At 49.3% G+C, this 24,272-nt stretch overlaps 1 protein-coding gene across 6 annotated transcripts in view; it reads left to right on the forward strand.

Moving 5' to 3' along the window:
* Positions 1–24,272, forward strand: part of Rab37 (RAB37, member RAS oncogene family) — a 71,443-nt gene that overhangs the window by 45,024 nt on the left and 2,147 nt on the right. The window contains exons 2-9 of one of the 6 annotated variants that reach the window (XR_388502.4): positions 10,188–10,298; positions 20,573–20,683; positions 21,597–21,638; positions 22,151–22,217; positions 22,305–22,357; positions 23,245–23,387; positions 23,945–24,001; positions 24,084–24,160. Coding sequence is in view for 4 of the 6 variants with exons in the window: in XM_006533856.4 (XP_006533919.1) it covers positions 10,188–10,298; positions 20,573–20,683; positions 21,597–21,638; positions 22,151–22,217; positions 22,305–22,357; positions 23,322–23,387; positions 23,945–24,001; positions 24,084–24,160 (584 nt within the window). In the remaining 2 variants the exon portion in view is untranslated. Of the gene's footprint in view, positions 1–10,187; positions 10,299–14,219; positions 17,938–20,572; positions 20,684–21,596; positions 21,639–22,150; positions 22,218–22,304; positions 22,358–23,244; positions 23,388–23,915; positions 24,002–24,083; positions 24,161–24,272 lie in introns of those variants that run through there. The other 5 variants (XM_006533857.4, XM_006533856.4, XR_003949483.1 and 2 more) reach the window with 5 other exon arrangements.

A 24,272-nucleotide genomic window follows, 5' to 3' on the forward strand; every position in this document is an offset into this window, starting at 1 on the left:
CTGTGATTAACAAGATACCAGAACTACTAAAGCAAAAACTTTGCATTACTGGGACTATTGATGCTGGTTAGCTGGAGCTAAGAAATTAGCGGTGATTAAGAAGAGACCAGCATCATTGAGGTGACATCTTCTGGGAAGTGTTTTCTGAAAGCACAAAGAGGCTGTGTTCCAGAGATAGCCAAGGTTGTACTCCTGCTGCAGCGGGACTTGGTAATATGTAAGGGTCACCCAGGTGGTATTGGTTTTGAAGGCATGAAGGGGTCACGAAGAGCAGCTGAGGCTCGACACTGTGAGAGGCCATGGAAGGCCATTGGTGAAGGTGCAGCCTCAGTTGCAATTGAAGGCCCAGGACTGAAGGGGTCATGCAGTGTTTTGGAGATGCCAGTACCATGAGATGACCACCAAGAGCACCTGCAGCAGTGGAGTACAGGCGTCTGGAGCCTAGAGGACGACGCATGTGCTACAAAGGGCATGGCTGGAGAAGTGACCCAAGCCCTTAGAGGAGCCCAGAAGATCGTGAGTTGGATCCCAGACATTGGACAGTTGGAGATTGATTTTTGCTTTTGATTGTGACTGTGCCCTGATATTTATCCTCTTGAAGGAAGACACTATTTTAGTGGAGCCCACAGTTAAGAGACTTTTAATTGTAAAAAGACTTTGGATTTTAAAAGAGATGGATATTTTAAAGAGATTGAAATTTTAAGAATATGTAAAGACTGTGGGATGTTTAAAGTTATTTAGACCTTGGGGATGAATAAGAATGTAAGGGTTTAGGCTTACTAGTGATGTGTTTGTGTGTCAAGTTGACAAGGAGTCATTGTACTGGCTAGTTTTGTGTCAACTTGACACAGCTGGAGTTATCCCAGAGAAAGGAGCTTCAGTTGAGGAAATGCCTCCATAAGATCCAGCTGTAAGGCATTTTCTCAATTAGTGATCAAGGGGGAAAGGCCCCTTGTGGGTGGGACCATCTCTGGGCTGGTAGTCTTGGTTCAATAAGAGAGCAGGCTGAGCAAGCCAGGAGAAGCAAGCCAGTAAGGAACATCCCTCCAAGGCCTCTGCATCAGCCCCTGCTTTCTGGTCTGCTTGAGTTCCAGTCCTGACTTCCTTTGGTGATGAACAGCAACATGGAAGTGTAAGCCAAATAAACCCTTTCCTCCCCAACTTGCTTCTTGGTCATGATGTTTGTGCAGGAATAGAAACCCTGACTAAGACAGGGGCCCTCTGTGGATTCTGAGAGTCGGGATATTCAGGAGCCCTGTGTCCTCAAAGACCTATTGGAGGCCCCAGATCTGGCTGGATCATTGATTTCTCCATAACTCAGTTACCCCTCAGGCTTCCATGTCCCCATTGGCAAAACAGGTCACTGAAGCCATCTGTAGGGGTGCATACATGAGGATCAGGAATTCACGGCCAGTCTCAACTACATAGTATGCTCCAGGCTAGGCATGAGTCCCTACAGAACAGAACATTGAAGATTCTCCCTTCCCCAAAGCACTACGTTTTCTAAATGTGTGTGCATGTACGCACACACACACACATTGTATGTATTATTATTTGTGGAGAGAGCTGTGAACACATGTATATTGCCTGTATGTGATAGGTAATGCTATGTGTACATGTGTCCATTCATGTGTATGTGCACATGTGTTTTGTATGTGCCTGCGTGCTGTCTATAGGGATCTTCCAGTAAATAAATAAGTAAACAAATGTAACTTTAAAAGGAGAAAAGTGGACTATGGAAATCAATAACCAAAAGCTGAGGCTGCAGAGATAACTAAGCAGTTAAAACCACATACTGCTCTTGCAGGGGACCCCAATTTCAATTCCCAGCACCTACATTGGCTCACCTGTAACTACAACTCGAGGGAACCCAAGGCCCTCTTCTGGCCTTCACAGGCACCTGTACTTACATGTACTACCCATACACAGACAAACAGACAAAACCAAAATATAGAGGGTTAGAGGGGTGGTTCCATATTCAAAAGGGCATACTGCTCTTCCAGAAGACTGAGTTTGGTTCCCAGTATCCATGCCAGACAGCTCACAACCATCTATTATTCCCACCTCCAAGGGCTCTACTCTTTCAGATTTCACATACAAGCACATAGCAATCACACATCTGTACATGTGTGTGCGCATGTGTGCACACGCACTCGCACACATAAATTATAATAATAAGTCATGTTTTGGTTTCGGTTTTTTGAGACAGGGTTTCTCTGTGTGGCCTTGGCTGTCCTGGAACTCACTCTGTAGACCAGGCTGGCCTCAAACTTAGAGATCTGCCTACCTCTGCCTCATTAAATATATGTGCTGCATAATTAAGTCTTATAGTAATGAGAAGCAACTGTCGGTCACACTTTCTCGAACTTTCCCCCAAAATCCTGATCTTGCCTGGGCTAGGGCTCCCTGCCCTCCTGCTTCTATTCCCAGCTGCACTTAGTAGGGCTTCTAGAGTTTTGTCCTGTAGTCACTGAAGCTGAATCATCATACCCCTAGCTAGATAGGGCTTCCTTTCAAGACCCCATGCCAAATTTAAGATTCATAACTTGATCACCTTTTTCTGCAAAGGGTCCCAAGAGTGCATCAGCCTCGGGGGGAAGTCGATCTCTGGTGACTCATCCCTTGACTTCACATCCTCTTACCTCAGAGTTTTTCTCTCTAAAGAGAGTCTGTTTCCCCTTGAACCTAGACAGACTCGTGACCTGTTTTGCCTTCTACAGTACAGCAGAAGTGGGGTGTGCCAACCCCTGGCCCTAGCTTAGTGCCTCCATATTTCCTCCTGCACTTCCTGCTTCTGCCAGGAACCCATTGGCCTGCTGGGTGGACAGTGGAGACAAAGAGAGCAGAGCTGAGCTGCCTTGGGCACCAGCCAGCAGACCCCAGTCATACCAGGGAGCCTAGCTGAGGGCAGAATGGCCATCCAGACCAAGTGCTAACTCGAATTGTGCCCTTGAGTTTGGAGCAGTTCACTGTAGCAGTATAGTGCTGGTAGAGAAAAGCTAAGAGCCCCTGGAAGCAAGACCTGCCCCTCTGCTCTAAGGCTGTAGCTATCTATCCCAGGCTCCTGTATGTGCCTGTCTCTTTCTCATAGCACTTGCCCATGGCTCCTCCTGCCTTTCTTCCTCCAGATCCCACATCGCTGTCTCCTTAATGCTGTTCAAATCACAGCCAGCTGTGGAACTGTGGAGTTGTGGCTCCTGAATGAAAACAATACATTTGTCTAGATGGCTCAAGGTTAAGACCACAGACTGTCTGAATTTGGTTCCCAGCACCCACTTTGGGTGGCTAACAACCAGCTGTAACTCCAAGAGATTTAATATCCTTTTCTGGTTTCCACATGCAAGTGCACACATGCCCACATACCTACAAGCAGACACACATATACATGTGATTAAAAATAAAGCCAGGTGGTGGTGATGCACACCCTTAACTCCAGCACTCGGAAGACAGAGGCAGGTGGATCTCTTAGTTTGAGACCAACTTGGTTTACAGAATGAGTTCCAGGATAGCCAAGGCTACACAAAGAAATCCTGTCTCAAAAGACATACATACATACATACATACATACATACATACATACATACATACATACTTCAAAATTATACATTTGTCTAGCTTACTAAAGTAACACACTCATTTTAGGAAACAGAGAAGAAGGCAAGGAGGAAACCCTTATGACAAAAAGGAATTACTTAGGCTCCTTGTTTTGTAGACTTTAATCCATAGCCACTTGGTCCCATGTGCTTGGGCAGAATATCAAGTGGTGGGAACACAAAGCAGAGGTAACCGATTTTAACGTGGCCACCCAGGTAGCAGAGACTGGGAGGTACCAGAACCCTAGCTTTCTCCCCATTCCCTTCCATTCCATCTGGGCTCTAATCTGTGGGATCATGCTACCCACATTCAGAGTGGGTCTTCCGAGCTCAGTTAATCCCCCTTGGAAATCTCCTCACAGGCAAACCCAAATGTGTGCTTTAATCGTCCTAGTGTGTCTCAGTTCAGGTTGACAATAAGGATTGACCCTCATACAGCCGTTTGTTCCACAAAACTGGCTTACATGATTGAGGGCTCTGGTTTGTCCAAAGTCCAAAATAGTGAAAGCCATCAAAGCCTGAACATTCTCAGCTGGGAGCTGAGGCTGCAGGGGTGTGTGTGTGTGTGTGTGTGTGTGTGTGTGTGTGTGTGTGTGTGACAGGGTCACTGAGCAGCTCAGCTTAACCTCTGACTCACTACATATGACTCCAGACTGGCCTCTAACTTGCAATCCTCCTGCCTCAGCCTTCTGAGGGCTAACATTAGAGATGGGCGCCATCACGCCTAGGCCAAGATGCTACAATTTTGAAATAAAAATCCACCCCCACCCCCACCAAGGAAACCCGATTTGCTTTTAGAGTACTTTAATTATGCAGTTGAGGACTGTCTCAGTTAGGGTTTTACTGCTGTGAACAGACACCATGACCAAGGCAAGTCTTATAAAAAACAACATTTAATTGGGGCTGGCTTACAGGTTCAGAGGTTCAGTCCATTATCATCAAGGTGAGATCATGGCAGTATCCAGGCTGTCATGGCGCAGGCAGAGCTGAGAGTTCTTCATCTTCATCCAAAGGCTGCTAGTGGAAGACTGACTTCCAGACAACTAAGGTGAGAGTCTTAAGCCCACACCCACAGTGACACACCTATCCCAACCAGGTCACACCTATTCCAACAAGGCCACACCTCCAGATGGTGCCACTCCCTGGTCCAAGAATATACAAACCATCACAAGGACCATACAAATGATCAGGCTTCAAGTCAGCTGTATGGAAATGTTAACCAAATCAAGATTCCCATGAGGCAACTTTGTAAGTGAAAGGGGGCTGAAAAACTGGAACCATTGACTGCCTCCCATGTACACACACACACACACACACACACACACACACACACACGTACACTACACACAGCCTTTGCTCACTTTCCTATTGTGTTCTTTTTCTGAGAGCCATTTAAGCTGTGAAGAATGCTAACTTTTTGTCTGTCATGTCTGACAATATTTTTCTCTCAATTGTCTTTGTTTCGAATGGCTCAGGAACACTAGGATATCTGAACATCTGGGATTTGTTTGTGGTTGTTGTTGTTTGTTTCTGGATTTGTTTATGCTCTGTTTTGTTGGAACAGAGTATCATATAGCCCAGGCTAGCCTTGACCTTGATATGTAGCCTGGGATAACTCCGAACTCCTTAGCTTTGTGGGTTTGCCTCCCACACACTGAGATTATCGGTTTTTTTTTACCACCATACCTAGCTAGGTGTGTTGCTGATTTTGGTTTGCCTGTTTTTCTTGGGTATCTGTTTGTTAACAATTCTGATGTATCCCAGGCTGGTCTTGATCTCACTATGCAGATAAGGATGACTTTGACCTTTCTCATCCTCCTGCTGTGCAGGGCTGGACACTGAACTAAGGGCTTCCTGCATGCTAGGTAAGCACTCTACCACTGAGCCACATCCCTGGTCCCGGGTGAATTTGATCTTGATGGCATCTGAATTTCTTGTCTGGTTAAGGAGATCATTCGAAGCCACATTAGCAGCCAAGAGGACCACCCACTCACCTAGTCTCTAAATATTGCCTCTGGGTGATGGGATCCAGGATAGCAGCATTCAGTGTTGGTGGCAGGGCACAGGGAGGCCAGTACTGCACTGTGATTTACTGTGGGGCTCCTGCTTTAGAAAGGTCTGCCCCACAGGAGCTATAAAAAAATAATAAGCTTTGCATCTTGGGCCAAAAGGCTGTTGCTCACATTGTCAGTGAGGGTGACTCTTACTGTCACATGTCTGGAGAGAAGGGTCACTGGTCAGAGAGACTTTGTCTTACAAATACCACTGAAAAATATCTGGTTCCTCATTTTGTCTTGACATCCAGGAAGGTGAAACCAAATGTAATGCTCAAATCAGCGATGGCCGGCTGATCCTGTCTGTCTGTCTGTCTGTCTGTCTTCTTTTTCTCCTTCTCCTCCTTCTTCTTCTTCTTCTTCTTCTTCTTCTTCTTCTTCTTCTTCTTCTTCTTCTTCTTCTTCTTTCCTTCTCCTCCCCTTCTCCCCTTCTCCCCTTCTCCTTCTCCTCCTCCTCCTCCCTCTCCTCACATCTCCTCTCCTCTCCTCTCCTCTCCTCTCCTCTCCTCTCCTCTCCTCTCCTCTCCTCTCCTCTCCTCTCCTCTCCTCTCCTCTCCTCTCCTCTCCTCTTCTCTCTCTCTCTCTCTCTCTCTCTCCTCTCTCTCTCTCTCTCCCTCTCTCTCTCTCTCCTTTCCTCTGTGTCCTGTGCCCTTTCTCAGACACTATCTTTAACCACATCTTTGGCACATGTGAGCCTGTTATAAACTATCTCATATCCCCTTTGTAAAATGCAAAGGCAGACATTAATAAAATGACTTCAGAAAAGTAACTCAGCCCATGCTGGTGCACACCTGCAACTCCAGCTTAGAAGGCAGAGGCAGGAGGATCAGAACCCAAAGCCACCTGAGACTCATGGGATGCTCTCTAAAAGGAGAAGAGAAGAAGAAAGGGGGGAAATGCAGACAGTTGACACAAAGGTTTGGGCATACACAAACACTCAAGTTCAGACACACATATGGAGATCAGAGTACAGAGTCGGTTCTCTGTCTACCTTTTCAGGGGTTCCAGGGATCAAACTTGGCTTCTCAGGTTTAAAGGCAAGCAGTTTACCCACTGAGCCATCTTGCTGGCCCAGTTTCATTAACTTAAATAATTTTTCATAAGTGTTCTGGAAGAAAGAAATAGTAGTAAAAAAAAAATTCTGGACAATGGGGGCCAGAGAGATGATGGCTCATCAGGCAAAGGAGTTTGCTGCTGAGCCTGACATCTCAGAGAAAAACATGGCAGGAGGAGAGATGGTATCCACAGACTGAAAGAAGAAAAGCAACAACCTTCCAGTTGTTCTGTGACCTCCGCACACATGGATCAGAGTATGTGTGCACGCACGCGAGAGCACACACACACACACACATACACTAAATACATAAATAAAGTGTAATAACTTTTTGTTTTATTTTTTGACTTTTTTTAAAGATTTATTTATTTATTATATGTAAGTGCACTGTAGCTGTCTTCAGACACACCAGAAGAGGGCGTCAGAAGATCTCATTATGGAAGGTTGTGAGCCACCATGTGGTTGCTGGAATTTTGAACTCAGAACCTTCGGAAGAGCAGTCGGCGCTCTTAACCACTGAGCCATCTCTCCAGCCCTATTTTTCGCTTTTTTTTTTTTTTTTTTTTTTTTTTTTTTTTGAGACAGCATTTCACTGTGTAGCCCTAGCTGACCTGGAACTCACTCTGTAGAGCAGGCTGGCCTCGAACTCACAGAGCTCCTCCTGCCTCTGTCTCCCAAGTGCTGGGATTAAAACTGTGCACCACCACCACCTAGCTGTAATAACTTTCTAATCTAAACAAGGCTAAGGAAGGTTCTGGGTTTAAGGGGAAGTAATCAACAATGCTTGTTTTGATGAGCTCAGAGCTCTCAAGGATTACCCAGATTAAAAAGAAAAAATTCTTGACAGCCCAGGCAGGGTCAGGATATGCCTGTTACCCCAGCACTCAGGAGGTGGAGCCAGAAGAACCCCTAAAAGCTGGAGGGTAGCCTGTTCTACATAATGAGTTCTAGGACATAGCTACATAAGGAGACACTTTTTAAAAAGGCATTAAAAGTCTCTCAGCATAATTGTCAGTATATTCTTTTTAGAATGCTTATTTTATTTCATGTGTGTGCGTATTTTGTCTGCGTGCATATATGTGCACCGCGTGCATGCCTGGTGCCCATGGAGATCAGAAAAGGGCATCAGATGCCCTGGAACTAAGGTTACGGATGGCTGTGGGCTGCCTCGTTGGGTGCTCTTAATTGCCGGGGCACCTCTCCAGGTCCATCAGTAGATTTTTGATGCTAAAAAGACCAACCGAGAACAGACCCTGCCCCAAGCCTGAGATCAGTTTGGGTCTGAAGAGCTGAAGTCCAGTCCCCACCAAGTCCACACAGGTCCCAAGACAAGGCTGCTATCAGAACGAGTGAATGAAGACACGGGCTTCTCCACCCTATAAAGGAATCAGGGCATAAGGAAGAAAGGATTGAGCCTGCCATGTCCTCTAGGAGGTGAGCCTGGGCACACAGGCTTCTTCTAGACTGTTCTCTCTAGGAAGCACATCTTGAAGCCTGGGGAAGTTTAATGTGAGATCAAATTAACAAAGCCACTATTAATAACAATAAAATGATGCTCTTTAACCCAGAAGGAAATCGAAAGCCCAGTAGAGGCTGAAGAATGATAGTCAGGGGACGTCCAAGGTTGACAGCACACAGGCAACGCTGTGTTCAACCTACTCTGATATTGAGTTCCTTCATGCCAGTCAGAGCCCCAAAGTGGCTGGGGCTCCTGTGCCTGACCCCAGGAGACTCAGGCAATCTCTCTGCTTTTGAGTCTTTGTGAATGCAAATGAAGTTTGCCTCTCTTGAGCCTTCCAACAGCCTCCAGTGATCATCTTTAGAAAGAGGTCACTGCACACCTTAAGATCAAGGCCTTTGACTTCTTATCTATTCTTCATCCCTTCACTGAGAGCCCTTTGGGCACAGCCCCGGAGTTCAGGGATGCTTCTGTGCTGTGGCTTATGCCTGATTCCCTTCCAAACGTGTTGCCCAAGTTTCCAGGCTGATTCTCACCCTGCTTCCTCTCAATACCAACCTCCCAGGGGAGACCGACCTTTGTCTTGTTTCCTAAAATTCTCCTCTGGGATGCTGTCCGCTCCAAGGTTTTGTCCCAGGGCAAGCTGTGAAATATTCCCCAGGCTAGCCCTAGGCATGCTGATCTTGCTTTCCATACCTGGTTCTTTTTGGATTAGCACACATAGGAGACCTATCATGTCATCTGGTCTTCCAAGGAGCAGACAACACCAACATGAAATGAAACGTGCAAGGATTTTATCAAGGGAAATGTCTATATGAAAAACAAGGCAGGAGCTCAGAGCCAGGGAAGTGTCTAGCTCTGACACGGGTCAGAATCCCAGGGGCAGCGATCCTCAAACTATACAGCTGGCTGTTAGTGGAGTCCAATGTCCCCCAGGAACAGGGCAGACACAGTGACTCTGCCATGCTCTGCCTTTGCCTCAGGATTGTCCATGAGCCATGTGGCCCAGTGCAAACACAGAAATGCTGGACGTCAGAACACAGCAGCAGGACCCCCAGGTCAAATAAGCCTGGGGATGGGAGGGACTCCCTATGGAAGATTCTTATGGTTATCTCAGGGTCTTGAGAACTTAGTTTGGGGTAGTTTTCCTCTAAACATTTCAATTTAAAAAAAAATAAGGAGGTATGTGGGAGCTGTGCACATGCATATGTGTGTGTCTATGCATGTACAGGTATGTACATCTAGGTCTAAGTGCCTCTGTCTGTACAGTGGGCATGTGTTTATTTGTGAGGTTTTGTGTGTGATACCATGGAAGGGACACATGCCAGTGTGCATGTGGAGGTCAAAGGACATCTTGCTGGAGTATGTCTCTCTTTCTTCTAGGTAGGTATCAGGGATTGAATGCAGGCTGTTACCGAGCTTGGTAGCAGTCATCTTTATCTGCTGAGCCACCTTGTCAGCCCTATCTGTGTGCCTCCATATTGGTATACATATTCCTAGATGTGTTTGTCTAGTATGTATGTATGTATGTATGTATGTATGTATATGCCTGTCTGTCTGCATATCTCTGTGTACTGTACACACTTGCATATCTGATTTTTTATACTCGTGTGTGTTGTCTGTGTTTGTGTTCTAAATATGTACTAGTGTGTGTGTGGTGTGTGTGCATGTGTGTGTATGTACATGCACATGTATAGATGTGTGGTGTGTGGGGGTGTATGGTATGAGTGTGTATGTACATGTGTACGTGTGGTATATGCATGTGTGTGTATGTACATGTGTACGTGTGGTATATGCATGTGTGTGTATGTACATGTGTAGATGTGTAGTGTGTATGTGTGTGTGGTATGTGCATGTGTTTATACATGCACATGTGTAGGTATGTGTGTGGTGTGTGCATGTGTGTGTATGCACATGTGTAGATGTGTGGGGTGTGTGCATATGTGCAGAAAGACTCGCCTCCTGCAGTCATGACTAATCCACCTGAAACCCTCACTCCGTCTCCGTCTCTATGGCTGTTTTTTCAGACCATTCTGGTTGGTGACAGCGGCGTTGGGAAGACATCTCTACTGGTTCAGTTTGACCAGGGGAAGTTCATCCCCGGCTCCTTCTCAGCCACCGTGGGTATCGGATTCACAGTAAGTACTCATTGCCTCTGCACGTGGGCCAGGGTGTCAGCCGGAAACAGGTGAGGCCATTAGAAGACCCAGTAAACAGACTGTCTCCAGAGATGCAGGCAAGTTGATGGGGGCTGGAAGGGGTCAGGCTTTGGCCTTGGGGAGCAGGGAGGCTCCGTTCCGCTTTGAGTCTAAAGACAAGACAGGGGTATCTGGGTGAAGACACTCAGGTCAACCCAAAGCAGCAAAGAATCCTCTTTGGATTAAGACAAATGACCTTACAGAAGGTGTGCACTCAGCATGGTCACATGGGTTGGGAGCCAGCAGGCAAGGACTGAAGTCTGGTTTTTAGCACTTGCTCTCTTCTGGGTGTGGGCACATGGGTGGGGTCCAATTAGAAAGTAGGTTCAGGCTCCTTCCCCCACAGTTCTCCACAGACTAACAGTCCTCTGCCATTCACCCTCGCCTCCCTGACTTTCCATGCCTGCAGATATTTCTTGATTGCCCTGGTTTCTTGGAAATGCACGCACACACGCACACACACACACACACACACACACTCACACACACACAGAGCTCTCCCCTTTCTCACACTGCTTGGTCTCTAGAATCCTAGTGTTGCAGAGACAGGGAGAACAGGTCTTGGACCATATGGGAGTTTGAAAACCTCTAGACAAACCAAAGAACGGGGCCTGTGAGGTCACATTTGGGGTTGGGACACAATATCTACATTGGTGGGAAGAGAAGAAGGAAGCCCCAAAATGGGCTTTCCCAAGATGTCGTAGGAAAGAAAACAGGGGTCCAGCCTGGACATAGTAACTACCCAGGAGGTGAATGGGAAAGGAGAACTGGCCAGTCTGTGAGCTGTCTGACCTAGACTCTGTCTTGAAACATTAGCCCCCAAGTGCTCCCAAAACCAGACAAGTTGAGGCCCAGCCTTCTCTAGGAGGAAGATGGAAAAAGGTAGAATGGAGTCGCAGATGGCCATTATTTGGATAATGCCTAAAGCCTTGGGTCAGCCTGTCTGGAAGTGAGATGTGTGTCTTTGTGCCTCCTCCGGCCGATGTCCCTCTTGCCTCCCAGTCACACTTATATCTTTTCGCCTACCCTTGCTCCTGACTTGGAGAGCAGAGAGTAGGAGACCTGCAGTCTGGAAATTCGTATTCACAGCCTAACAGCCTATAGGGTCTCTTCTCTGAACTCAGCTACTAGCTTGGCAAGAAAACTAAGGCAAATCTATGAGCAAGAAGAATGAATTTCATCAGAAGGAGAAAGCCAAGTAGCCCAGCCAGGGTGAGAGAAGTCTCCTGCTAACCTCAGGGCAGCCTTCTATAGCCTCAGCTGTGCTTAGCCCAGGCCAGCATCCAGACAGTTGGCGGCTTGACCGAAGCCTGAGCCTGGGGACATTTGGGTCAAGACCATGGATGACAAACAAGCACAACCATGTTCCACAGCTGGGATCCAAGTCCAGGGAAATACCGACCAGCAACAGTGGGCAGGAGCCACATGGAACAAGAACCACACAGAGGAAGTCTGATGCAGCCCAGCCATAGCGTGATTGTGACAATTCCTATTCACTTTCTTACTGTTCTGTTTAGTGCCAGGGACCCTCCTCTCTTTCCTGATTCATCTCCCTGCCCAAAACAACTGGATCTTTGCACAGCAGCTACTCTTCCACATCTTGCTGGGCAAGGATGCTGAAGGGCACTGAGTGTTCTTTTAATACTGGTCCCTAGAGGCTATAAGATCCTTGCTTATTGACCTATCACTCAGTGATATATTTTAAGTTTTTATTATTATTCTTTATGTGTATGGCTGTTTTGCCTGCATGTGTGTTTGTGTACCACCTGTGTGACTAGGGCCCATGGAAACCAGAAGAAGGTATTGATCCCCTGGAACTCTAGTTACAGACACTTGTGAGCTGCCAAGTGGGTGGTAGGAATTGAGCCCAGGTCCTCTGGAAGAGCAGCCAGTGCTCTTAACCACTAAGCCATCTCAAGCCACAACTGTGAGATTAAAAAAAAAAAAAAAAAAAAAAACCAACAACAACAACAAAAAACCAAAAACACACACACACATAGGGTAATTTACAAGTGCCCTGGCTCTGTGCTTAGACATCAGACTTTTGCTGATAACTGGCCACCAAGCTCCCGCTGGATGCAGCCTGGGTATGAGGAGAAGAAAGGAGACATAGAATGTACTCGCCTTCACTGAGAAAATTCCAGGTCTATGGCCTCTCAGGCATGGAGCTGACACCTCTCCAATTCTGGTTTTCCCCAAATTCTATCTCACAAGCCCTGTCACACTGGATGCAGAGTCCTATTGCTGTGTTTGATGAAGTACTGACACCATTAGAATTCACAGAGATATTAGTCGGGCCTTTCATCTTTTGATGTAAACCACCAGACTTCTTTTAAATGGTACCAGTCTCTCTGGAAGCCCTACCTTCGTTGTACAGAATTTTCTGACTCACAAACTGTGAGTTTCTCCAGACTTTCTGTTCAGCCTTTTGCTCTTTGGTCTCACTATAAATGTTGTTGAAAGCAGCTGACAGTCACTATGCCACAGCCTGGATACTTGGATACTGAACTGCCTCAAACTTCCTCCATTGGGTTCATTAGTCTCCTACTTTTAAACACAGCCCCCACCAGGTCTCAGAGCCCAGGCAAAATGTTAAAAGTCCTTTGCAAGATTGTCATGTGAATGGCTCCTAGTCCAACCCCTCAAAATCCTCGTTCCCATCTGAAACCTCATGAACCATCTTCACTGTCCACATTCCTCATCATCCCTTTGGCCTTCCAAGCTCCCACCGCAGTCACCTACTGAGGTCACTCAGGGCCTTTGCTAGCCCGCGTCTCCAAACTTTTCCAAATTCCTCCTGCAAACCAGTTCCAAAGGCGAAGACGCTCACAGGTTTGTGGCAGCAGTATCCCCACTCCTGGTACCAGTTCTGTACACTACACTTGCCATCACTGCAGTTCCAAAACCAACCTGAAGAAAGGTTTACTTTGCCTCACAGTTTCAGAGCTTCTGTCATGGTCCTCGACTCTGTGGATTCTGGGCTCCTAAGGGGACAGAACATCAGAGCTACTATCCTCACAGCACAAAAGAAGTGGGGAGAGAGGTCGAGCATAACTTGTAAATATTAACCTGTGGCCTACTTTCTCCAGCTAAGTCTCACCTCCTAAAAATTCTACCACCTCCCAAAATAATGCCCCGAGCTGGGGACTGAGCATTTTCTGAAAACAAACTCATTTAAGGACATTTCATGTTCAAACCACAAGATGTTAACCTTTCCCACCAACCCCTGTCCCACTGCAAGCCAGGTCTTCCTTGTTACAACTGGTCTTAACTTTCCCAAGACTCTCCAGTTTTACTGAAACCATGTTGCAAAATTCATCTCCAAAAACCTTCCTCTGTCCACTTCCCATCGTCTCACTACTGCCTGTTAAAGTCTAAACCCCCCCCCCATCTTCTGGTCAAAGCAGCACACAATTGAGGCCCGCACTTCTCAACACTTATTGGGTTGCTCCAGTAGGATCATCATAGGGACAGAGTCGATGTTTTGACATGGCCTTTGTCTTAGTCAGAGTTTCTATTCCTGCATAAACATCATGACCAAGAAGCAAGTTGGGGAGGAAAGGGTTTATTTGGCTTACACTTCCATGTTGCTGTTCATCACCTAAGGAAGTCAGGACTGGAACTCAAGCAGGTCAGAAGCAGGGGCTGATGCAGAAGCCATGGAGGGATGTTCCTTACTGGCTTGCTTCTCCTGGCTTGCTCAGCCTGCTCTCTTATAGAACCCAAGACTACCAGCCTAGAGATGGTCCCACCCACAAGGGGCCTTTCCCCCTTGATCACTAATTGAGAAAATGCCGTACAGTTGGATCTCATGGAGGCATTTCCGCAACTGAAGCTCCTTTCTCTGTGATAACTCCAGCTGTGTCAAGTTGACACAAAACTAGCCAGTACAGCCTGGGTGCTGTGCTGTGAGTGATCTTTGCACCATGGTTTGAAAAACCTGAGCGTCAACTTTGTTGCTCCAGCCTCTACCCTAGTCTTCCCTCCACATCTGGACCCTGCAGTCAGTGGGCTGGGTGCTTCACAGCCCTGGGGTTCTCTTCAGTCCACCTGCATGTCTGGGAAGAACTCAGATGTGCCTCTAAACAGGAAGGAGAGATGCCGGTGTCACTGGCTCTCCCTCTATCAGGAGTGTGAGTGTCCTCTAGCACAGTAGGGTGAGAGTTTCTGGTTGGAGGGTAATGTGGTGTGCATGTGCACTTCGCATCTGGGGGACATGAAAGAGGTTGGGTAATTTATAGTGTTTTATATTTGAGAGTGATTGGGGCATCCGTTGAGGATGTGAGTTATGGGGTCAATTTGAGGGCATGTGGGCATTGATGTATTTTATGAGCTCGTGGTGGAATGCAAATTATGTCTGTGGTTTCCATGTGCTGAGAGACAAGCACCTGTCTGGAGTGAAGTGGGGGGCCTGTGTCTGGGAGTCGTGTAAGACATGGTATGCTTGTGCTACGACAGGAGATGAGTGTAATGATGTTTCATGACATGCAATCTAGTGTGTGTTTGTGATATGAAGCTTGTATGTTAAGGGATTGTGTGAGGTGTGCATGTGAGGCATGGCTGTGTTACAGTGTCGGTGTCAGAGTGTGTGACTGTGGTAAGACGTGAGATGTAAGCAGCTATGGGAGAGACTCAGGTTGTTGGGGCATGCACACAGTATCAGCGCAGAGGTCAGAAAGCCTTGGTGGTATGTTCTAGATCATTCCCTCTGTCCTGAAGGCTACATCTTATGATTCCCTGCCCTTGCGTGAGCGTCTCTTCTACACAGCCCCACTCTGAAGGTCCTTAAGGCCCTCGTGCTTCTGTCTGTCTCAGGACTGCCCTTGAACACACCACAGGATATTACAGCATCTCAGGGGACAAAGCATGGCTCATCCATACTTGACTGCCTGCATGCTGCAGGCCCAGGGAACATAACCCAGAGTTGCTAACAAGCATTGCCCAGAAAAAGGACTGAACTCTCCCCGGTTCTCTGTAAGAATGATTTTATCTCTGTCGTCTCTGGAGGTGCCTGGGTTGCTCCATCCCAAACCCATTCCTCTAAGGCAAGTGTAAGCAAGTATATGTGACCAGTAGCTTAGCTCCAGCTGTAGTGGCAAGCTTAGCTAAACCACTTTGGCTCCCAGACAGTTGCGTGCTTACAAGCAGAGCCTTCTGGATTCGCGAAAAGAACACACACACACGCACACATTAGCTTATTTTTGATATGTCTTGACTAGCTCAAAGGCTGGGCAGTTCTGATCCTCCGCCCAGCTAGCATACATTTCCCTCCGGTACTCCTGACTCAACGCCTTCTGAATCTGGGTTCTCTCTTCGCTGCCCTGTTACCTTCTGGGCCCCTCCCCTAGGGCTGCTTTCCCTTCCCACTTACATTTTGGACGGTTTCTCCTTCTGCAGCTCTAAATCTGACCCATCTCGCTAGATCATCTCCAGTTTTCTCCCTGGCTGCCGGCCCTCACAAATCCCCCAGGTCCCGCCCACCTCAGTTTACCTGCCCAGCCATTGGCTGTAAAGCAATCCTTTAATGCCAATCAAATCCAGCTGGGGGCGGAGACAGAAGGTCTGGGACCTCTGCCTTTGGGAGCCGAATTGAATTGAGACAGCGTTAGAACCAATCCCTAACACCAGCTAAGCCCTAACCTCTGAAGCCTTTGCCTCCTCCCAAAATAATAATGGAGCCAACAACACACACCAAAGTCCCAAACCAAGGGGTCAGTAGTATCCCAGTCGAATTCTCCCTACCGCTTCCCAGCTTCTCTTAGCTCCGGGCATCGTCCCTGTTCCTTGGAGTCATCAAATATTCCTGTCTCTACCTCTGGCTTCACGAGGCTGTCTTCTAGCCATTTGCTTTAAACCTTTCCCCATCACACAGTCACACTGGGTTAGGGGCTTGTCTCAGTTAATTTTCCCGTTGCTGTGATAAAATACCCGGACACAAACAGCGTGTGAAGAAGGGAAGTTTGGTTAGATTCCATCGAGACGGGGGAAGCCCCAGCAGCAGGAGCCTGAGGCAGCTAACCTCAAACAAGCAACAGAGAACAAGAGGTGTGATCTCTTCCTTTTCATGCTGCCCTCCTCTGGAGTGGGTCTTCCCACCTCGGTCAACCTAATTAAGATATTCCCTCACAGCATGACTCTAGGGCCTGCCAAGTTAATGATCAGTATTAACCATCACGGAACCCCTATTCCAGTATGGCCCAGTTCTAACCTACATCTCTAATGTTCCTGTTGCCAAGGAAGGCCACACACATTTTGGGTACCAGTGCCTAGGACTTCAGCATATCTCTTGGGGGACACGATGTACCCCCACAACATTAGTTTTCAGTGGACGGTGAGCAAGGGGCAAGCCACTACCCCTCTCCAATTCCCACCTCGACAAAGTCACCTCCATCCAGGCTCCGGGATCTCCTCTCAGCTGTCATGAAATAGTTCCTGCTGATGTACACAGCCATTTCCCAAGTCATAGTCACCCCAAAGCCAGCCCTCACTGCCCTCACCTAAAAAGTTGAGGGGCCCAACCCCCTTCCTACACCCCGCATCCAGTCCCCGCATCCTGTTCCTTTCTATACAGCGTTGAGATGTTGAAAAGTTGGCCCACAAGCTACTGAACCCTGGTATGTGCAACCCCAGATTCTCCATATCCCCCGTCATCCGGAGCTGCAGGGTTCCTGGGCTGTACTAGAAACAGCTCAAAACGACCCACGACTTCATGAATTCCTGTGGCACCCACTCGGTGGCTAGGCCTAGGCCTTCCCTGAATAATGTTGGCCCTATCTTGTCCCCTTGGAAAGATGGGCTTCAAGAGCTCACCTTCCCGTGGTGGGAGGACATCAGGGGCTTAGACTAACAAATGAGGGAGAAACATGGCAAAGAGCTCCAAGTGTTAGCACCACCCAGGAGCTCCCCAGATGGTCAGTGCGCTCCAAGGTGAGTGTCGGTGAAAAAGTAGGCTCAGATGAGCTGAGGTCTATCAGAACCGCTTGGGTGCTAGTCTCAGAATGCAACTTCCTGTCCAACATTGTTCAGGGACGTCCCCAGCTTCTTGCCTGCAGGTAAGTACCGGACTGTCAACTGGCTGGAGCTCGGGCGCGCCCTGCTGGCCACTGCATTGCCGCAGTAGGAAACCAAGCCCCACACCTTCCGCAGCTAGCTGGGTCTCCCGGGTCCGCAGCCTCGATGGCAATCTAACTTCACCACTGCGACCTTAATGGGCTGGTCCTGTAGCAGGACTCATTCCGTGCTGTAAGAGCACTAAACTAGGCTAATGTCTCTCAGGGGGACTGCCACTCCCTAGGGTGTGCATTCTGCGAGTCTCAGACGTCCTGGCTGGCGTCGTCGAGGGGATGGCGGGACGGAGGGAGGAGTCTATCAGGGTCCGAGCCGGTTGGTGGATGGGGAGGGAGGAGTGGGCGGAGCCTAGGGCAGGGCGGTTCCTCGCTCTCCCTCGCTTGCTTCGAGCCGGGCTCACCTCTGACTGTCCGGGGACATGACTGGCACACCAGGAGCTGCTACCGCTGGGGATGGCGAGGCCCCTGAGCGCTCCCCGCCCTTCAGCCCGAACTACGATCTCACCGGCAAGGTGGGTGGGCTCTGCGCTCAGTGCTGGGGACCCCCCAGGCCGGCACTTAGGGACATCCCTCCCGATGTCCTTTGCCTTAGGACCCTGTCCTTCCCTGTCTACACCCCTCTTCTGGAAGTGTCAGCTGGGTCTCTGGTCTGGGGCATAACCCCTGGGCTCATCCCAGTCTCTAGGGTTCTAGGCTGACCTCGGAGGGCATGGGGTAAGGCAGATCTGAAAGACTAAGACTCCCCCACCCTAGGAACAAAAACCCAGTTCCTTCTGCCACACTTTGGAATACTGGGAGACAGGGACTCTCTGAAGACACAGACAGGGCATCCCCGCCTTCAGAGGCATCTCAAGGTTAATGCCCTTTTTGAGCTAAGCCTCAAAAAGTGACACCTGTCACAGGCGTGCAGTGCTTTGGGTCCCCACTCAGCGGTACATCCCACCCTTCCCCTCCCCACTGCCTCCAGACATAGACTCACAGCTCCTTCCCAACACCCCAGGCTGCATGTAGCCAGCCTACAAGTCCACTTGGGAATTTTCAGAAGCTGAGAAAGAACATGGCAATTAGTGACCATGGCCCACTCTCCCCCTCCCCCCGCCCGGCCCCCCGACGACCTTAAAGGCAACTCTCTGGGGTGCATACATTCTGCAGGAATGCCCTGAATAAAAGGATGTCTGTCACCACCTCTCTTATTGGTGTCCTTGGCTTAAGCAAGTACATGGAACTCTAAAAAGAGATGCTGAGCCAGCCAGCCTCTTGCACTATTTTTCTACAGGGTTTAGGAGAGAGAAGTAAGAGCTATGCCAGGTAGAAGTGATGCCTGGTCTTGAAGGGTACCTGCCTCTTTCAGGGTCTTGGTTCCTCTCAAACACCAGATCTCACTCTCACTAGGAGCTTCACATCTCCACCCCCTAGGGTTTCAGGGGAAGCCAGTCAGCCAGCCTACCCACCCAGAGACGTTGAGATAGGCGTCCTGTGTGGGCTTGTGGCAGGAAATGGGGCTCTAAGTCCTCAGGGGAGGGGAGTTGCTGATGGCCAGCCCCCACCCCCAGGCTGATGGGGATCTCCTGACCTCCTAGCCCTGCAGGACAACTGAGCTGTTTACCTAGGAGGTGGCAAGGCTGAGCAGCTGTTTGTGTTTGGTGGACTTGATGGGCTGGGTGACCGGCTGCATCATTTGCTCAAGGCAGCTGTGATCTGTAAAGTACACAAATACCGGTATTCGCCTGCCTCCCTCCCTCCCTCCCCCTGTATGGCTGGGGCCCCAGAGCCATCAGAGTGCCTGCTGGGAGCACCTGCAAAATAGCTGACCCCCAGCCTGCCAGGCTTGGCCCAGTCCTGAGTCTGTAGCTGTGGGAAAAGAGCATGATGAGAAAAGATCCTTGGAGCACCTTAGGTCTGGGGTCTTGGGCACTCTTCTTAAGTGGTCCCCATCAATCTTGTCGTTAGTCATTGACAAGCTCCAGAAAGGCTGCAAAGGAACGAGCCCCACTCCCCCACCCCACCCCCACTTTCCTCCTACTATGGTGGGCAAGCCGATGAAAATTTCCCCAAAGCACACAGTAGGGTTTTTATAATTCGGGAACTCAGCCTTGCATCCCTTCCTTTCCGACCCACTCTGACATCTCTGCCCCACAATCAACTAATCAGGCCCAAGACCCCATAGCTAAGGAAGAAAAGCTTTTTAGCTTTGTGGCTCCGCTATCAAGTTCAGAGAGCCCTGAGCAATTCCAACCTTATTAGCAGTCTAACCAGACGGCTGGGAACATTCCAGTGTTGAGTCTACACCTCCGTTCTCCAAGATGACTGAGCAGAGAACTCCCTCTACCATACCTGCATGTTCTCCACAGTGACCCAAAGATGCCAGTTCACAGCCATTTGTCCCTCTTGGGAGGTTTCTGCTAAAAACTTCAGACAAGCTGGCTCCCCATCTCAGAATAAATTCCAGTCTTCCCTAATTCCTGCAAGCCTATTATGAGCGTAAGCCCTCATTAGACACTTCCAAATAATTGTCTGACCCAAAAGGAAACTCAAACAATAGTAATTTAAAGAGAGTGTCCTGCCCATCAAGTCTTCTCTTTCTTCTTTTAAAGATGGGGGGGGGGGGCTGGTTATTTAGCCTTAGCTAGTCCTTGAACTCAGAGATCTGCCTGCCTCTGCCTCTCAAATGCTGGGATGAAGGACCCGAACCACCATGTTCCCACCCACCTGTCAAGTCTTGGTAGGCTACGGGAGGAGAGGTCCTTTTCCCTGTGTGGGAGACCCACCCACCTGAGCATACACTCAGCATCAGTAGTCTCTGCACTGGCCAGCAATGGGCAAATATATATCCAAGGTATAGACCAACGGAATGTGAAGTTCTCTGGGGATCTCCAAGTACTTTGGAGGTCTCAGCTCAGCTTCAAGGACATTGACTAGTACAAGAAGCTCAGAGGGAGAACCTCAGAGGCTGAGGCAAGGAGACTGGGGGAGAGAGGCATGGTGATGACAGGGACAGGCTCACTGGAGGCAAGTGTCCCTCTGTCCTGCTGACATCCTTCTCCACCCATCTCTCCTTCTCTGACCCTCTCTGGGGCATCTGAAATCTCAGAAGACCCCTTCTCCCCCCTCCAGTTGCTATTAACTGCCTCTGCCCCCATCTCCTAGGTGATGCTTCTTGGAGACTCGGGCGTCGGCAAAACCTGTTTCCTGATCCAATTCAAAGACGGGGCCTTCCTGTCCGGAACCTTCATAGCCACCGTCGGCATAGACTTCAGGGTGAGGTGGCTGCAGGCTCCTCCTGCAGTGAGCTGGGCTACAGCTCAGGCTCAAGAAGGATGCTCTCTCCTTGTCTGCTTTGAATCCTGAGGGCACCTGGGGCTTACTGCCTGGAAGGCCCCAAAGGCGCTCCCACCAGGACCACAGAGATGGCTAGGTCAAAGGAGTCTGGGTAGGGCTGGCACCTTGCCCACCTTCTTCTCAGCTCTTGGATAATGTCCCCAAAACAAGGTAGCTTCATGGTCTTAAGTCCAGAGAGCCCCTTTCTAGTGGTCATCTGAACTGGGCTCTTCTGTCAAGGTCAGTTTTCAAGAAGCAATTGCCAAGTAGCTGAAGGTCTGGATTCAAAGGCAACAGATCTCAGGGCTGTCTCCCATCCCACTCCCCATCCCCAGGTATCTAAGATCTCTATATCAGTGTGCAAGAGGGACCACTGAGTACTATATATCAAAGGATCCCAGAGGGAAAGGGCCTAGCCCTAGCAGGTGAGCCTACAGAAGCTTCATGCTTCTCCCAGTGAACTGAGTGCTGAGGCTTCATGGAGAGAACTATGGGGAAAGATGGTCAAGCCTCAGAAGGCCTCGGGATGCTAATGGGTGCCTCATCACTAAAGGTGAACCCTGAGAGACAGAGATTGAAGCAGGGAAGGGGCAGAGCCTCGCACACCCTCCCTGTGCTGCCTGCTGAGTCCAACAGAGGACCAGGCAGGTTTGAAGGTTCTCGCTGCCTCGCTAGGTTAGGAGAAGAATGGATGGAGGGATCTTCGAGCAGGTCCCCACTGCTCTGTTGGCTGAAGATGTCTCAGGCTCACCACAATGCCCCACTGACTGGGACAGGAAATTGGCAGAACTCTGGGGGCCAGCCTCCCCTCCCCTCCCATCCCATCCCGACCCTCTGCCCTTTTCTCTTTCAGAATAAAGTGGTGACAGTGGATGGTGCCAGGGTGAAGCTTCAGGTACAAGCAGAAGCTGGGGCGGAGGAGGGGCTCGTGCTTGCTTGCCTCTCAACCTGAACCACAGGCCTGCAGCCCTGGCCTCAGCCTGGGGTAACTTCCTGTGGGGCCCATGAGAGGAAACTGCTTTTCTTTGTTTGATATCTGCAGAAAAAGCAGTTCCCAGGCACCCTTTCTCCTATCAAAGGCGACTCAAAGTACCCTCAGCCCGACTCAGCCTCCCTCGGGCCCCCTCCCTCCCAGTTTTCTGAGTCTCTACTGAGCTAAGGATCCCCAACCCCTAGGCTGGAGAAGAGGAAACAGCAGTAAATAGGCTTAGGATCCCAGAAAGGCGATTTAAGAGGTCGTCAGATGCTGGGGAGCCTTGAGAACTGTGAGAAACCCAAAGAAGGAAACGGCTCCCCCCCGGCCCCCCTCCCCCACCCACTCCAGCTCACAGACAGCTCTCATACCACAGCATGAGTGCTCTAGTCAGCAGCTAGCCCTGCCTCCTTCTCACCTCTCTCTCTTCCTAGATCTGGGACACTGCAGGACAGGAGCGCTTCCGCAGTGTGACCCATGCTTATTACCGAGATGCTCAGGGTAAGTCCCCTTATCCTCTGTCCCCTCCCCATTCCACAGCACCTCTGCAGATGCCCTGAACTGTCCTCTATATCTGTTCCCCTCCAGCTTTGCTCCTGTTGTATGACATCACCAACCAGTCCTCTTTTGACAACATCAGGGTAGGTCCTCCCCTCCCCAAGGTCCTTTCCCTGTCCCAACAACCCTGCCTGTCATGAGCAGCCAGAACAGGGCTTCTGCAGACCAGATTGCTTCAATTCTGTAAAAGCAGGTAGACCATAGAACTGTCACCTTTGAAATACACTCAGCAGTAACTATCTATTTCATTAGATATGAATTATCTATTTCATGTGACATGAAAACCGAGCAGGCTGGTGTGCCCTGTATAGCCCTGACTGCAATTCATGAGTGTGTTATATATCAAAGTGTTTAGAACAGTCTCAGCTCCACCCTGGACAGTTATCCACAGGAAGAAAGCCCAAGCAGAAAACTCCACATGCATCCGGGCCAAGTTGCAACTCAAGAAGACAGAGTGGGAGGTTGTGTCCTCACAGCCAAACCATTAGAGAGGCCATAACCAGTAAATACAAACACAACTCTGTGCACAGCATTGTTATGGTTTTGTGTGCTGACAAGGCACAATCCTTGAGGACTGACAAGCAAACTGAGGGGATAAAACAGATAGGTATAAAAGGATAGAAGCTGGAGATCATGGTCATCTCCAAGCCTATTCTCAGGGCAGACATCACTAATCAATCACAGTACTTATTGGTCAGAAAGGCAATACAGGATAATGGACCCCAGTGTCTTGTTTAGTCAAGGCAAATATTTACTGTAGTACATCCCCAGCCAAGCTTAGTCATCTCCACCTTCAATTCCTATTTGTTGTTGTTGGGTTGTTTTGGTTTTGAGGTAGAGTCTAGATATGTTGCTCAGGCTGACCTCCAGTTCTATCCACCCGCCTCTATGTGGGGAGTATAAAACCCCATGTCCCCCACATATGGCTGATCCCGTTGCTTTTGATTACTGAGCCCTTTTGTGGTTTTAGAATCCCAACAGAGCACTCTAGGAGAAGACTCCCCTGGTCCTTGGCCTCAGCCTGGCTCAGCTTGCCCTCTCCCACAGGCCTGGCTCACAGAGATTCATGAGTATGCCCAGAGAGACGTGGTGATTATGCTTCTAGGCAACAAGGTGAGTGGCTCTGTGCTACAGTCGATGCACTGATGCGCTCGGCCTTTCTCTCCCACTGCCTCAGCACCAGCCCCACCCAGCTCCATAACCACCTAAATCCTTCCGGCAGAGGACTCTGAGGTCTCCAGCGTGGGAGTCAGACATGTCTTGTGGCTTCTGCCTGTCCTGCCCCAGAGCTTTAGTAGCAGCCCCTTCCACCAATAGCCTCAAATGCCTCCAGAGAGATGCCAGGTGACTCAGCTGCCAGCCATCCTTAGATTGTTATGGACAGGGTCAGGGGTTAAGTACAAAGGGTTTAATTCAGCGGCTGTCACCTGATGAAGCTGGGTCACCACACCCTTTGCTAGAGTTACACACCTCCCCAAGTGCTCAGGGCTGGCATTGGGCACATGGCCGGAGCAACCCAGAAACCCTGGCTCCAGGCCAATCACACCTGCCTGCAGTCCCTCAGACTACCAGAAGAGGGCAGGTAGTGCTTGCTCCTGGGGCAAAAAGATAGGCTTTCTGGGATCCATGCTTCCTTCCCAGAAGTTGATTGACACACATGGGCTTGACAGGCCGATGTAAGCAGCGAAAGGGTGATCCGTTCTGAAGATGGAGAGACACTGGCCAGGGTAAGTGACTGCCAATGGGGTTGGGTGAATGGTGAGAGAGGAGGCCAGAAGCAGGCCCTGAGGATACTCTCTTCCTGGGCAGGAATATGGTGTTCCTTTCATGGAGACCAGTGCCAAGACTGGCATGAACGTGGAGTTGGCCTTTCTGGCAATTGCCAAGTAAGAGCTGAGCAGGAAAGGGGAGCCTGAGGTGGGACGGAGGACGATCTGGAAAGCCAGTGGTGGGGGAGGGGAATGTCAGGCTCTACACTCCCAGTCCCATCATTCTTCC

Source organism: Mus musculus, chromosome 11, assembly GCF_000001635.26.
Source record: "Mus musculus strain C57BL/6J chromosome 11, GRCm38.p6 C57BL/6J".
Lineage (NCBI taxonomy): Eukaryota > Metazoa > Chordata > Mammalia > Rodentia > Muridae > Mus > Mus musculus.